Source organism: Pseudochaenichthys georgianus, chromosome 5, assembly GCF_902827115.2.
Source record: "Pseudochaenichthys georgianus chromosome 5, fPseGeo1.2, whole genome shotgun sequence".
Classification (NCBI taxonomy): Eukaryota; Metazoa; Chordata; class Actinopteri; order Perciformes; family Channichthyidae; genus Pseudochaenichthys; species Pseudochaenichthys georgianus.
This window is the reverse complement of record NC_047507.1, coordinates 618110-630623: the sequence shown is the minus strand read 5'-3', so window position 1 is coordinate 630623 and position 12514 is coordinate 618110. Positions and strand designations below refer to the sequence as shown.

The 12514-nt window shown below is 42.2% G+C and overlaps 1 protein-coding gene across 1 annotated transcript in view; it reads left to right on the top strand.

The window, feature by feature from the left end:
- The window catches only part of LOC117446576 (intermediate filament protein ON3), a 34033-nt gene that overhangs the window by 7477 nt on the left and 14042 nt on the right, over nucleotides 1-12514 (top strand). The window contains exons 2-5 of the mRNA XM_034082846.1: nucleotides 461-669; nucleotides 2649-2709; nucleotides 3088-3183; nucleotides 3690-3854. Of these exons, the coding sequence (XP_033938737.1) occupies nucleotides 461-669; nucleotides 2649-2709; nucleotides 3088-3183; nucleotides 3690-3854 (531 nt within the window). The remainder of the gene's footprint in view (nucleotides 1-460; nucleotides 670-2648; nucleotides 2710-3087; nucleotides 3184-3689; nucleotides 3855-12514) is intronic.

Below are 12514 nucleotides of genomic sequence, written 5' to 3'. Positions count from 1 at the left end.
GGGTTCAACATGTAAGAAGTAGAAAGTACAGGTATTTGAGTTCAACGTGTAAGAAGTAGAAAGAACAGGTATTTGTGTTCAACATGTAAGAAGTAGAAAGTACAGGTATTTGAGTTCAACATGTAAGAAGTAGAAAGTACAGGTATTTGGGTTCAACATGTAAGAAGTAGAAAGTACAGGTATTTGGGTTCAACATGTAAGAAGTAGAAAGTACAGGTATTTGAGTTCAACATGTAAGAAGTAGAAAGTACTGGTATTAGTGTTCAACATGTAAGAAGTAGAAGTAAAAAGTCGTGGAGTAAAGTACTGATACCAGAAAAATGTACTTAACGAAGTATTTGTACTCCTCTACTTCCCACCTCTATTCAAAGGTATTTATTTGACTAGCTGCCAACCTTCTGCATCGTCTGGATATACTTTAAAGACTCTTCCTCTGTTATTCTTACCCCTCCAACGTTAGGTGCGTTTCCTGGAGCAGCAGAACAAGATGCTGGAGACGAAGCTGGACCTCCTGCAGGGTCAGGGGGCGGTCCGCTCCAACGTGGAGCCCCTGTTCGAGGCCTATATGGCGGGTCTGAGGCGCCAGATGGACCTGGTCAACAACGACAAGACCAAACTGGACGGAGAGCTGAGGAACATGCAGGGCCTGGTGGAGGACTACAAGCACAAGTACATGGGTTTTATATATTTTAAAAGTCAAAGTAAAAGTCAACTTTATCGTCAGTCTTTCAGTTTGTGTGTACAGAGAGAGATCTAAATACCGTTTCCCACACTCCCGAAGACAAAAAAAAAGATAAATATGTATATATATACACAATCAACAGACACATTTAAACATATGCACACATTAAGACCTAAATAAAAGCACAACAATCAATATCTACATCAATAACAGTCATTTCAATATCTTTGGGATATGTACATTAGTGCAAGATTGTCCATAGCAGGGTAAAAAGTGTCATACAGCCTGTCTCTGATTGGCTGAAACACCAAACAGATCATTGCAGCATTACCCAAAATCCCCTCTGTTTCAGCCCTGTTTCAAAAGTGCTGATTCTCTGGCCGTTTCTCAATCTCGAGGATTCTGGCTTCCAAGACAATATGTCAAGGATGCTACGAGTGCCACCGAAGGACTGTTCCAATCTCCAGCATACTTGGAATTCCACCGAGGCCGCGTCCTTGGTTTGGGGGTAATTTCGAGGCTGCACATGGGTAAATTTCGAGTCCTTCAAATCCCCACAATGCTTTGCGCACGGACCAATTTCCCCAAATCTGTGGCAGAAAATGTAAGGCGGAGCCTCTCATATGACGCACACTTGCTAGCCTGTTCCACTCTTTGTTTTCCGAATGCCAGGAAGGATTCTTGCCTAGCTTCTGAAGGAAGTGACTCGGAAGACATGTGCTACCAAGCAAGCATACTCGCGATTGAGAAACGGGCCGTTTCTCAATCGCGAGGATGCTGGCTTGGTAGTCGCGTACTTCCAAGTCACTTCCTTCAGAAACGAAGCCAGTATGCTTCCAAGCCATGGCTTCGGAAAACGAAGAAGAATGGAACAGGCTAACAAGTGTGCCACTCTCTCTAACGGTTTCAACATAAACTGTACCGAAAATAAATACCTATATCTAATTATGAACTTGCTTTACTTTCAGGAACACATTTTGGTGATAACAAATGTAACAAAGTCACATATTTACCAACACATGTTCTACGCCACGACATACTTACATTTAAATGTGTGCTGCGTCGGTTCAGCCATTCTCCGCAAGGGTTTTTGAAATTGGTCCGTGCGCAAAGCATTGTGGGGATTTTAAGGATGCAAAGTCTACCCATGTGCAGCCTCGAAAATTCCCCCAAACCAAGGACACAGCCTCTGTGGAATTCCAAGTATGCTGGAGATTTGAACAGTCCTTCGGCGGCACTCGATGACGTAGCATCCTTGACATATTGGCTTGGAAGCCAGTTTCCTCGAGATTCAGAAACGGCCATGACCCGTGTCTGTTACTTTAGATGAAAATAAGGAGCCCCTCCCCACGCCCCTCTGAGAGAGATTTGGTTAGAAAGAACTCAATGGAGCTCTAGAGGAGATTCAGGTGATAAGGGGGGGGGGGGGGGGGGGGGGGGGAGTCTCTTTCCACATAGGGGACACATGTTGATGTAGAAGAGACATGAAGAAGAGGGGACACATGTTGATGTAGAAGAGACATGAGGAAGAGGGGACACATGTTGATGTAGAAGAGACATGAAGAAGAGGGGACACATGTTGATGTAGAAGAGACATGAAGAAGAGGGGACACATGTTGATGTAGAAGAGACATGAAGAAGAGGGGACACATGTTGATGTAGAAGAGACATGAAGAAGAGGGGACACATGGTGATGTAGAAGAGGAATGAAGAAGAGGGGACACATGTTGATGTAGAAGAGACATGGAGAAGAGGGGACACATGTTGATGTAGAAGAGACATGAAGAAGAGGGGACACATGTTGTTATTTACCGTGTAAAGTGTCTTTGAGTTTCTAGAAAAGCGCTCTACAAATACAATGCATTATTATTATTATTATTACATCAAACCACTGCGGTAGTAAATAAAGCCACTGTGAGTTGTGTTTTTCTCATTATATAACATTTGACTTGTGTCTCCGTCCCAGATATGAGGACGAGATTAACAAGAGGAACAACCTGGAGAACGACTTTGTGATCCTAAAGAAGGTCAGCTCACATTCAGTCATTCCTGAAACTCAGGTGTGGTGTAAGAGGAACCTCTCCATTGTACTTTCCTTTCTGTCCTGCTTATCTCCCATCCCTTCCTCCCCACTTGAATTAAAAGCCATCAAAGCTTTGGGAACTTCGCTTTGCTCTATTCAAGAAATATATTGCATTTTTCTTCCTATTCTCTGAAATAAACAGGACTTCTGCTCCTGCGACCCTGACCTGAATAAAAGACAACAAAACAAACCAGGTGTCTTTCCAAAAGGACATTCCCATTAGCCTTAGCTTTACTTGATGCTAATTAGCCTAGCATGCCATCAGCTGCCTGTCATGGCTACAGACTGTGGTTAAATATGTGGTTTGTTTCTGTGTTTTCAGGATGTAGACTCAGCCTACCTGGTGAAGGCCGATCTGGAGGATAAAGTCGGATCTCTGACTGATGAAATCAACTTCCTGCGCAACGTGTATGAGGAGGTACTAAACCTGTGACGCTGTATTTAACATATCTTTGTACCTGTTCAATGGAGGGCCAAACAACAGTATCTTCAACCTCAATTCAAGGATCTAATTTATTGAAAAGTAAACATCCTACACATCCCAAAATGGGGATACATAAGATAAGATAAGATAAGAAGTACTTTATTGATGCTAGTTTGGGAAAAGACAAGGCATATTAGAGAAATTAAAAGACTAGAAATAAACAATTCAAAATGTAAACATCTCAAATAGAAATAAAATAGTATTAAAAAAGACATTTGGGTCATGACTTGTTGGATATATAGGATGGTATATTCTGTCTCTTTTTTGAAAAGGGTTTGTTCATATCCACGCTAAATTACTGAGTTGCAAGAAAACAAATTGTAAAATGTCTCAAAGGGAGTCTGCAAACCTAAAGCTCCAAATAAGTGCTTCTGAGTTTTGCAGTGTATATCCCTTTTGTGGCGTATTCTGTCTTTTACCACTTGTGTTTCGTGCTCCAGGAGCTGCGTGAGCTGCAGGCCAGCATCACAGACACCTCAGTGGTGGTGCAGATGGACAACAGCCGCAGCCTGAACATGGAGCAGATCGTATCGGAGGTCAAAGCTCAGTACGAGGAGATCGCTGCCCGCAGCCGAGAGGAGGCCGAGGCCTGGTACAAGAGCAAAGTAAGAACTGCTGAAACACGCGCAAGAAAAGATATCCAGCTTCACTGTTTCAAGTTTCTATAAACAGAATCTCCCAGTGCCCGAAACTGCCTTCCAAATAAAAGAGACAAGTTTCAAGGCTTTTATCGTCATGTGTACATGGTTATAACAATGAAAATCTGAGGTCAATTGTCTGTAATGTTCTGCTGTTCAAAAGGCAGCCTTTGATGGGGGGGGGGGGGGGGGGGGGGGACCAAGAGTCTAGTCCTTGTGTCTAACAGTCAGGGGTGCACGTGACTACTTCAATTAACTTCAATTACACTAAATAAAAGGTACACTTACAATAGGCAAAACAGCCAGAAAATAAATGTTTAACAATTAAATAATTGAATTAGTATTTTATTTATATTTATTTCATTTAACCTTATTAAACCAGACAAAAAGCATTGAGATAAAATCTCATTGACACTGCTGACCTGGCCAAGAAGGCAGCAACGTTACACATTTGTACACATAACACAGACATATAAAATACAGAGGACACAACTAAGTAAAGATACAAAAAGCAGTCCCTACATTGAGCACATTAGGACAGTAAGAAAGGTACTACTTATTAAAGCAAGAGCAGCTGGTGTTAACTTCAATTTAAACATGCTATTGAGACAAGTGCCCTCAGTTTGAGGCGTGATAGAAGGTCATTCCAAGAACAAGGACCATACTAAAAAAGACCCCTTTTCCAAGCCTCAGTCCGCACGGCAGTGAACCTGGACCCGTATCCAGGTACCTGGACCCGTATCCAGGCACCTGAACCCGTATCCAGGCACCTGGACCCGTATCCAGGAACCTGGAACCGTATCCAGGTACCTGGACCCGTATCCAGGCACCTGGACCCGTATCCAGGAACCTGGAACCGTATCCAGGAACCTGGAACCGTATCCAGGAACCTGGACCCGTATCCAGGCACCTGAACCCGTATCCAGGTTCCTCTGATATGTGCAGAGGAAGCTTTCCTAAAATGGCTTTATACATTAATAAAAACCAATGCTGCATCCTACGCATTCTAAGTGAGGACCATCCAGTTAGGCTGTCCAGTTTGCAATGATGAGTCCTATCGGGTGTATTTCATATCGCAGTGCAGCATGGCAGAGTGGGTTCAAGTTGGACCACATATAGCTCAAACATGCTTTATTGTTTTCGTACTTTAGCTACAGTGTAGATATCAATGACAAACTGAAGTCACAGGCTCCTCCAACAGAGCAACATGAATATATAGGACATGGAGTAAATAAGGCGGATAAAAGAGGGCAAGTAAATACAAATAAAATAGAAATAGTGCAAGAAGAGTCAACATAGAAGTAAATGGAATATGATATGTTAGAGAAATATTCTGCTAGATGCAAACAGATGGATGTTCTTCTAAAAAGGTGTTGAATAGTCGTATGGCCTGTGGGATGAAACTGTCCTGAGTCTGGTGGTTTTAGACTCACAGAGATATGATACTTTGGACCCTCTGAACTCACATCTCCCAAACAATGGGGTTGACAAACTGTTATCTGAGAGTGAAACCAAAAACTAGCTCAACTAAAAAGACTTGTAACGTGATCAGAGGTGGATGACATTATTCTGATCTCTCCTAAAGTAAAGTTGCAATACTATACTGTGAGAAGAATACAAGACCAGCATCTTACTGAAGAACAAGCATCTATATTCATCGACGTGGCGTTTTCTTTAGATCCGTCTTTAGATCTGCAACGTGTCTTTGTCCATGACGATCAGACCATGTTATCATCGTGGTCACTTTCTCTGTGAGATGCTTGGATCAATATTGTCTGTGTTTCCTTTGCAAAGCCTTTCGATAAACCTTCAGATTGTCAGACATCACATCGGTCTTCTACTCTTCCTCGGCCTCCAGTACTCTGCTCTTTGAATCTCCATCACAAAATCTACAAATGCACTTGTTGTATTATGTTTCTTTCTATCTCAAAGGGTCTCCTTCTATACTATTTTAGGCATGTATTATAGTTCTCAAATATATATATAATACATATAAAAAACATGTCTATGAAGTGTTTTGCTCAAAATACCAAACAGATTGCCCATTTTAAAATCCCACATATCCCTCTGCACTAACTCCAGCTTGCACTGACACAAAATATACACATTCAAACATAGTTGTACTTAAACAGATATATTCCTGCACTTTAACTTTATCTGCATATTGAAGAATGAATGCTTGTTGTTTGTATGTTGTCTGCTCCTGAATGTTGTACATCTCTTGTTGTTTTTAGTTTTTTTTTATGGCACCTTAAAAAAAAGGAGTAGCTCTTGTCATCTCATTGTACCTGTGATAACAATAAAGGAGTATATTATATTTCAGCCATGTTACAGAACTGCTGATTCTGGGAGAGGAAAGGAGAGGGTTTTGTTTCACATGTTAAGTATACAAAAGTGCATTCTGCATGATAGGAGACCTTTAAGGACAAATGATGTGTTGTTCGCCAAACTTTGTTTGTCACTGGAAGTCTTTATAATGCTCACTCTGTTTAAAGTGATGCAGCTGATGTTCTCTGTCTTCAGTTCGATCAGATGTCGGTGCAGGCGAATCAGTACGGAGACGAGCTGCGTGTCTCGAAGGGAGAAGTGGGCGCGATCAACCGTCTGATCAGCCGCCTGCAGAGCGAGATTCGAGGCCGTCAAAGCCCAGGTAACCTCCAGGAAACACTAGGTAGCATTCGAGAAACTCAAAGACAACTTTACAAGAGTGAAAAATCATTCAAACATAATTAAAACAACACACTTAAAATATATAAAACACAACATTAATTACAGATTAAAAGCAGTTCTGAAGAGGTGAGTTTTGAGTTGTGATTCGAACATGGAGAGATCAATCAATGTTTATTTATAAAGCTCAGTGGATGTGTCTCAGTGGACTTTACAGTTTGTACAGAATATGAATATGACACCCCTCTGTCCTTGGACCTTCACATCGGAGAAGGAAAAACTTCCAAAGAAAGAAACCCCTCAGTTAATGGGAGAAACCCCTCAGTTAATGGGAGAAACCCCTCAGTTAATAGGAGAAACCCCTCAGTTAGGAGAAATCCCTCAGTTAATGGGAGAAACCCCTCAGTTAATGGGAGAAACCCCTCAGTTAAGAGAAACCCCCCAGTTAGGAGAAACCCCCCAGTTAATAGGAGAAACCCCCCAGTTAATAGGAGAAACCCCCCAGTTAATGGGAGAAACCCCCCAGTTAACGGGAGAAACCCCCTAGTTAACGGGAGAAACCCCCCAGTTAACGAGGAGAAACCCCCCAGTTAACAGGAGAAACCCCCCAGTTAACAGGAGAAACCCCCCAGTTAATGGGAGAAACCCCCCAGTTAATTAGAGAAACCTCCCAGTTAGGAGAAACCCCCCAGTTAATTAGAGAAACCCCCCAGTTAGTGGAGAAACCCCCCAGTTAGTAGAGAAACCCCCCAGTTAGTGGGAGAAATCCCCAGTTAATAGGAGAAACCCCTCAGTTAATGGGAGAAACCCCCCAGTTAATGGGAGAAACCCCTCAGTTAATGGGAGAAACCCCCCAGTTAATGGGAGAAACCCCTCAGTTAATGAGAGAAATCCTTCAGTTAATGGGAGAAACCCCTCAGTTAATGGGAGAAACCCCTCAGTTAATGGGAGAAACCCCTCAGTTAATGGGAGAAACCCCTCAGTTAATGGGAGAAACCCTTCAGTTAATGGGAGAAACCCCTCAGTTAATGGGAGAAACCCCTCAGTTAATGGAGAAACCCTCAGTTAATGGAGAAACCCCTCAGTTAATGGGAGAAACCCCTCAGTTAATGGGAGAAACCCCTCAGTTAATGGGAGAAACCCCTCAGTTAATGGGATAAACCCCCCAGTTAATGGGAGAAACCCCTCAGTTAATGGGAGAAACCCCCCAGTTAATGGGAGAAACCCCTCAGTTAATGGGAGAAACCCCCCAGTTAATGGGAGAAACCCCTCAGTTAATGGGAGAAACCCCTCAGTTAATGGGAGAAACCCCCCAGTTAATGGGAGAAACCCCCAGTGAATGGGAGAAACCCCTCAGTTAATAGGAGAAACCCCTCAGTTAATGGGAGAAACCCCTCAGTTAATGGGAGAAACCCCCAGTTAATGGGAGAAACCCCCAGTTAATGGAGAAACCCCCCAGTTAATGGGAGAAACCCCCAGTTAATGGGAGAAACCCCCCAGTTAATGGGAGAAACCATTATCAAGGATTCTCTCTGAAACAGTCTGGAGCTCAAAGGCTTTCCCTCTTGCCGGTTATACCACAAGGTGAGCTCCTTTCTACTTCCTGCTTCTTCACACACATGCTCTCCAGTACAGGTTAGCTCTGAGTGTTAGCGATGCTAATGTAAACACCGACCATATTACGTCCAAAACAGTCGGGCATTGTTTCTGATAGCAACGTTTCTGATTGGGCCGTGGGGTCCACATTCAGATATAACTAAAATCTGGATCAGCTCCGTTGTTCCCCGTTTTTTAGAGATTTGGGTAAGGAGGAAAAGAGAGGGTTTGTTTTCTGACGCTGCTTGAGTTCCCCGAGACACCAGGGACACATCTTATGTATACAAGACATCAAAAAGTGCATTTTGCATGATAGGTCCCTTTAAGCTATCTGTCCCATTTCCGTCCTTTGAGTTGTTGTAACCGGATGATAGCGGTTGTTTCTCCGAGGGAGAGATCATTCTCCTCCGAACACAACACAGGCTTTGTTTCGAAGGCAGGAGGGATAAAAGGGTGTTGGATATACCCGGCTGCAGGCGGGAAACACGAGCTGAGCAGAATACAGGCCGGTGTTGAGATGCTGGAACGATGACAGTTTTACCTCTGAAGACGGATCTCATTCTGCAGCTACCAAAACATTTTTATGTAATGTGTTATTATCTGCTGAGGAGGAAGTGATTTGTCATGAGGAATGTTTGGTTTGTCCATCCTCTGCTCTGAGAGGCTTTATGTGAGGAGGCTCCGGATGTCTGGAGGTCAAGATGAGATGATGATGTTCGTGATTGGTCCTAGCTCACAGTGAAAAAACAGTATTCTACGGTGGCCCTGAAGGTCAAAACATAACATTTCACAAAAACTGTTCAGAGTTATTTCAGAAACTGAAACAATGTTTCACAAAGTATTCCAGAAAAACTAAAAACATTTTGAAAAGGGGTTACCTAAAACATTTTAGTAAACACAAAATATTTTCAGAAGAGATGACAACGCTGCTGAACAACGTCAACATGACAACGTTTCCATTGGTCCCTCTTCTTTAGAGAAGACCAGGAAATGATGGATACACGGATCGTGTTCAAATCAATAGGCACGCAATGACTCTAAAGAATAATGATCACGCACCAACCACACATTCAGACTAAAGGAACCAGCTGTTTGGAAAATGAGAGAAGTAGAAAGTACAGGTATTTGAGTTCACATGTAAGAAGTAGAAAGTACAGGTATTTGAGTTCAACATGTAAGAAGTACAAAGTACAGGTATTTGAGTTCAACATGTGAGAAGGTAGAAAGTACAGGTATTTGAGTTCAACATGTGAGAAGTAGAAAGTACAGGTATTTGAGTTCAACATGTGAGAAGTAGAAGTACAGGTATTTGTGTTCAACATGTAAGAAGTAGAAAGTACAGGTATTTGGGTTCACATGTGAGAAGTAGAAAGTACAGGTATTTGGGTTTCAACATGTAAGAAGTAGAAAGTACAGGTATTTGAGTTCAACATGTGAGAAGTAGAAAGTACAGGTATTTGTTGTTCAACATGTAAGAAGTACAAAGTACAGGTATTGAGTTCAACATGTAAGAAGTAGAAAGTACAGGTATTTGAGTTCAACATGTAAGAAGTAGAAAGTACAGGTATTTGAGTTCAACATGTAAGAAGTAGAAAGTTCAGGTATTTGAGTTCAACATGAGAGAAGTAGAAAGTACAGGTATTTGAGTTCAACATGTAAGAAGTAGAAAGTACAGGTATTTGTGTTTCAACATGTGAGAAGTAGAAAGTACAGTATTTGAGTTCAACATGTAAGAAGTAGAAAGTACAGGTATTTGAGTTCAACATGTAAGAAGGAGGAAAGTACAGGTATTTGTGTTCAACATGTGAGAAGTAGAAAGTACAAGGTATTTGGGTTCAACCATGTGAGAAGTAGAAAGTACAGGTATTTGGGTTCAACATGTAAGAAGTAGAAAGTACAGGTATTTGGGTTCAACATGTAAGAAGTAGAAAGTACAGGTATTTGGGTTCAACATGTAAGAAGTAGAAAGTACAGGTATTTGGGTTCAACATGTAAGAAGTAGAAAGTACAGGTATTTGAGTTCAACATGTAAGAAGTAGAAAGTACAGGTATTTGAGTTCAACATGTAAGAAGTAGAAAGAACAGGTATTTGTGTTCAACATGTAAGAAGTAGAAAGTACAGGTATTTGAGTTCAACATGTAAGAAGTAGAAAGAAACAGGTATTTGTGTTCAACATGTGAGAAGTAGAAAGTACAGGTATTTGGGTTCAACATGTAAGAAGTAGAAAAGTACAGGGTATTTGGGTTCAACATGTAAGAAGTAGAAAGTACAGGTATTTGAGTTCAACGTGTAAGAAGTAGAAAGAACAGGTATTTGTGTTCAACATGTAAGAAGTAGAAAGTACAGGTATTTGAGTTCAACATGTAAGAAGTAGAAAGTACAGGTATTTGGGTTCAACATGTAAGAAGTAGAAAGTACAGGTATTTGGGTTCAACATGTAAGAAGTAGAAAGTACAGGTATTTGAGTTCAACATGTAAGAAGTAGAAAGTACTGGTATTAGTGTTCAACATGTAAGAAGTAGAAGTAAAAAGTCGTGGAGTAAAGTACTGATACCAGAAAAATGTACTTAACGAAGTATTTGTACTCCTCTACTTCCCACCTCTATTCAAAGGTATTTATTTGACTAGCTGCCAACCTTCTGCATCGTCTGGATATACTTTAAAGACTCTTCCTCTGTTATTCTTACCCCTCCAACGTAGGTGCGTTTCCTGGAGCAGCAGAACAAGATGCTGGAGACGAAGCTGGACCTCCTGCAGGGTCAGGGGGCGGTCCGCTCCAACGTGGAGCCCCTGTTCGAGGCCTATATGGCGGGTCTGAGGCGGCCAGATGGACCTGGTCAACAACGACAAGACAAACTGGACGGAGAGCTGAGGAACATGCAGGGCCTGGTGGAGGACTACAAGCACAAGTACATGGGTTTTATATATTTTAAAAGTCAAAGTAAAAGTCAACTTTATCGTCAGTCTTTCAGTTTGTGTGTACAGAGAGAGATCTAAATACCGTTTCCCACCACTTCCCGAAGACAAAAAAAAGATAAATATGTATATATATACACAATCAACAGACACATTTAAACATATGCACACATTAGACCTAAATAAAAGCACAACAATCAATATCTACATCAATAACAGTCATTTCAATATCTTTGGGATATGTACATTAGTGCAAGATTGTCCATAGCAGGGTAAAAAGTGTCATACAGCCTGTCTCTGATTGGCTGAAACACCAAACAGATCATTGCAGCATTACCCAAATCCCCTCTGTTTCAGCCCTGTTTCAAAAGTGCTGATTCTCTGGCCGTTTCTCAATCTCGAGGATTCTGGCTTCCAAGACAATATGTCAAGGATGCTACGAGTGCCACCGAAGGACTGTTCCAATCTCCAGCATACTTGGAATTCCACCGAGGCCGCGTCCTTGGTTTGGGGGTAATTTCGAGGCTGCACATGGGTAAATTTCGAGTCCTTCAAATCCCCACAATGCTTTGCGCACGGACCAATTTCCCCAAATCTGTGGCAGAAAATGTAAGGCGGAGCCTCTCATATGACGCACACTTGCTAGCCTGTTCCACTCTTTGTTTTCCGAATGCCAGGAAGGATTCTTGCCTAGCTTCTGAAGGAAGTGACTCGGAAGACATGTGCTACCAAGCAAGCATACTCGCGATTGAGAAACGGGCCGTTTCTCAATCGCGAGGATGCTGGCTTGGTAGTCGCGTACTTCCAAGTCACTTCCTTCAGAAACGAAGCCAGTATGCTTCCAAGCCATGGCTTCGGAAAACGAAGAAGAATGGAACAGGCTAACAAGTGTGCCACTCTCTCTAACGGTTTCAACATAAACTGTACCGAAAATAAATACCTATATCTAATTATGAACTTGCTTTACTTTCAGGAACACATTTTTGGTGATAACAAATGTAACAAAGTCACATATTTACCAACACATGTTCTACGCCACGACATACTTACATTTAAATGTGTGCTGCGTCGGTTCAGCCATTCTCCGCAAGGGTTTTTGAAATTGGTCCGTGCGCAAAGCATTGTGGGGATTTTAAGGATGCAAAGTCTACCCATGTGCAGCCTCGAAAATTCCCCCAAACCAAGGACACAGCCTCTGTGGAATTCCAAGTATGCTGGAGATTTGAACAGTCCTTCGGCGGCACTCGATGACGTAGCATCCTTGACATATTGGCTTGGAAGCCAGTTTCCTCGAGATTCAGAAACGGCCATGACCCGTGTCTGTTACTTTAGATGAAAATAAGGAGCCCCTCCCCACGCCCCTCTGAGAGAGATTTGGTTAGAAAGAACTCAATGGAGCTCTAGAGGAGATTCAGGTGATAAGGGGGGGGGGGGGGGGGGGAGTCTC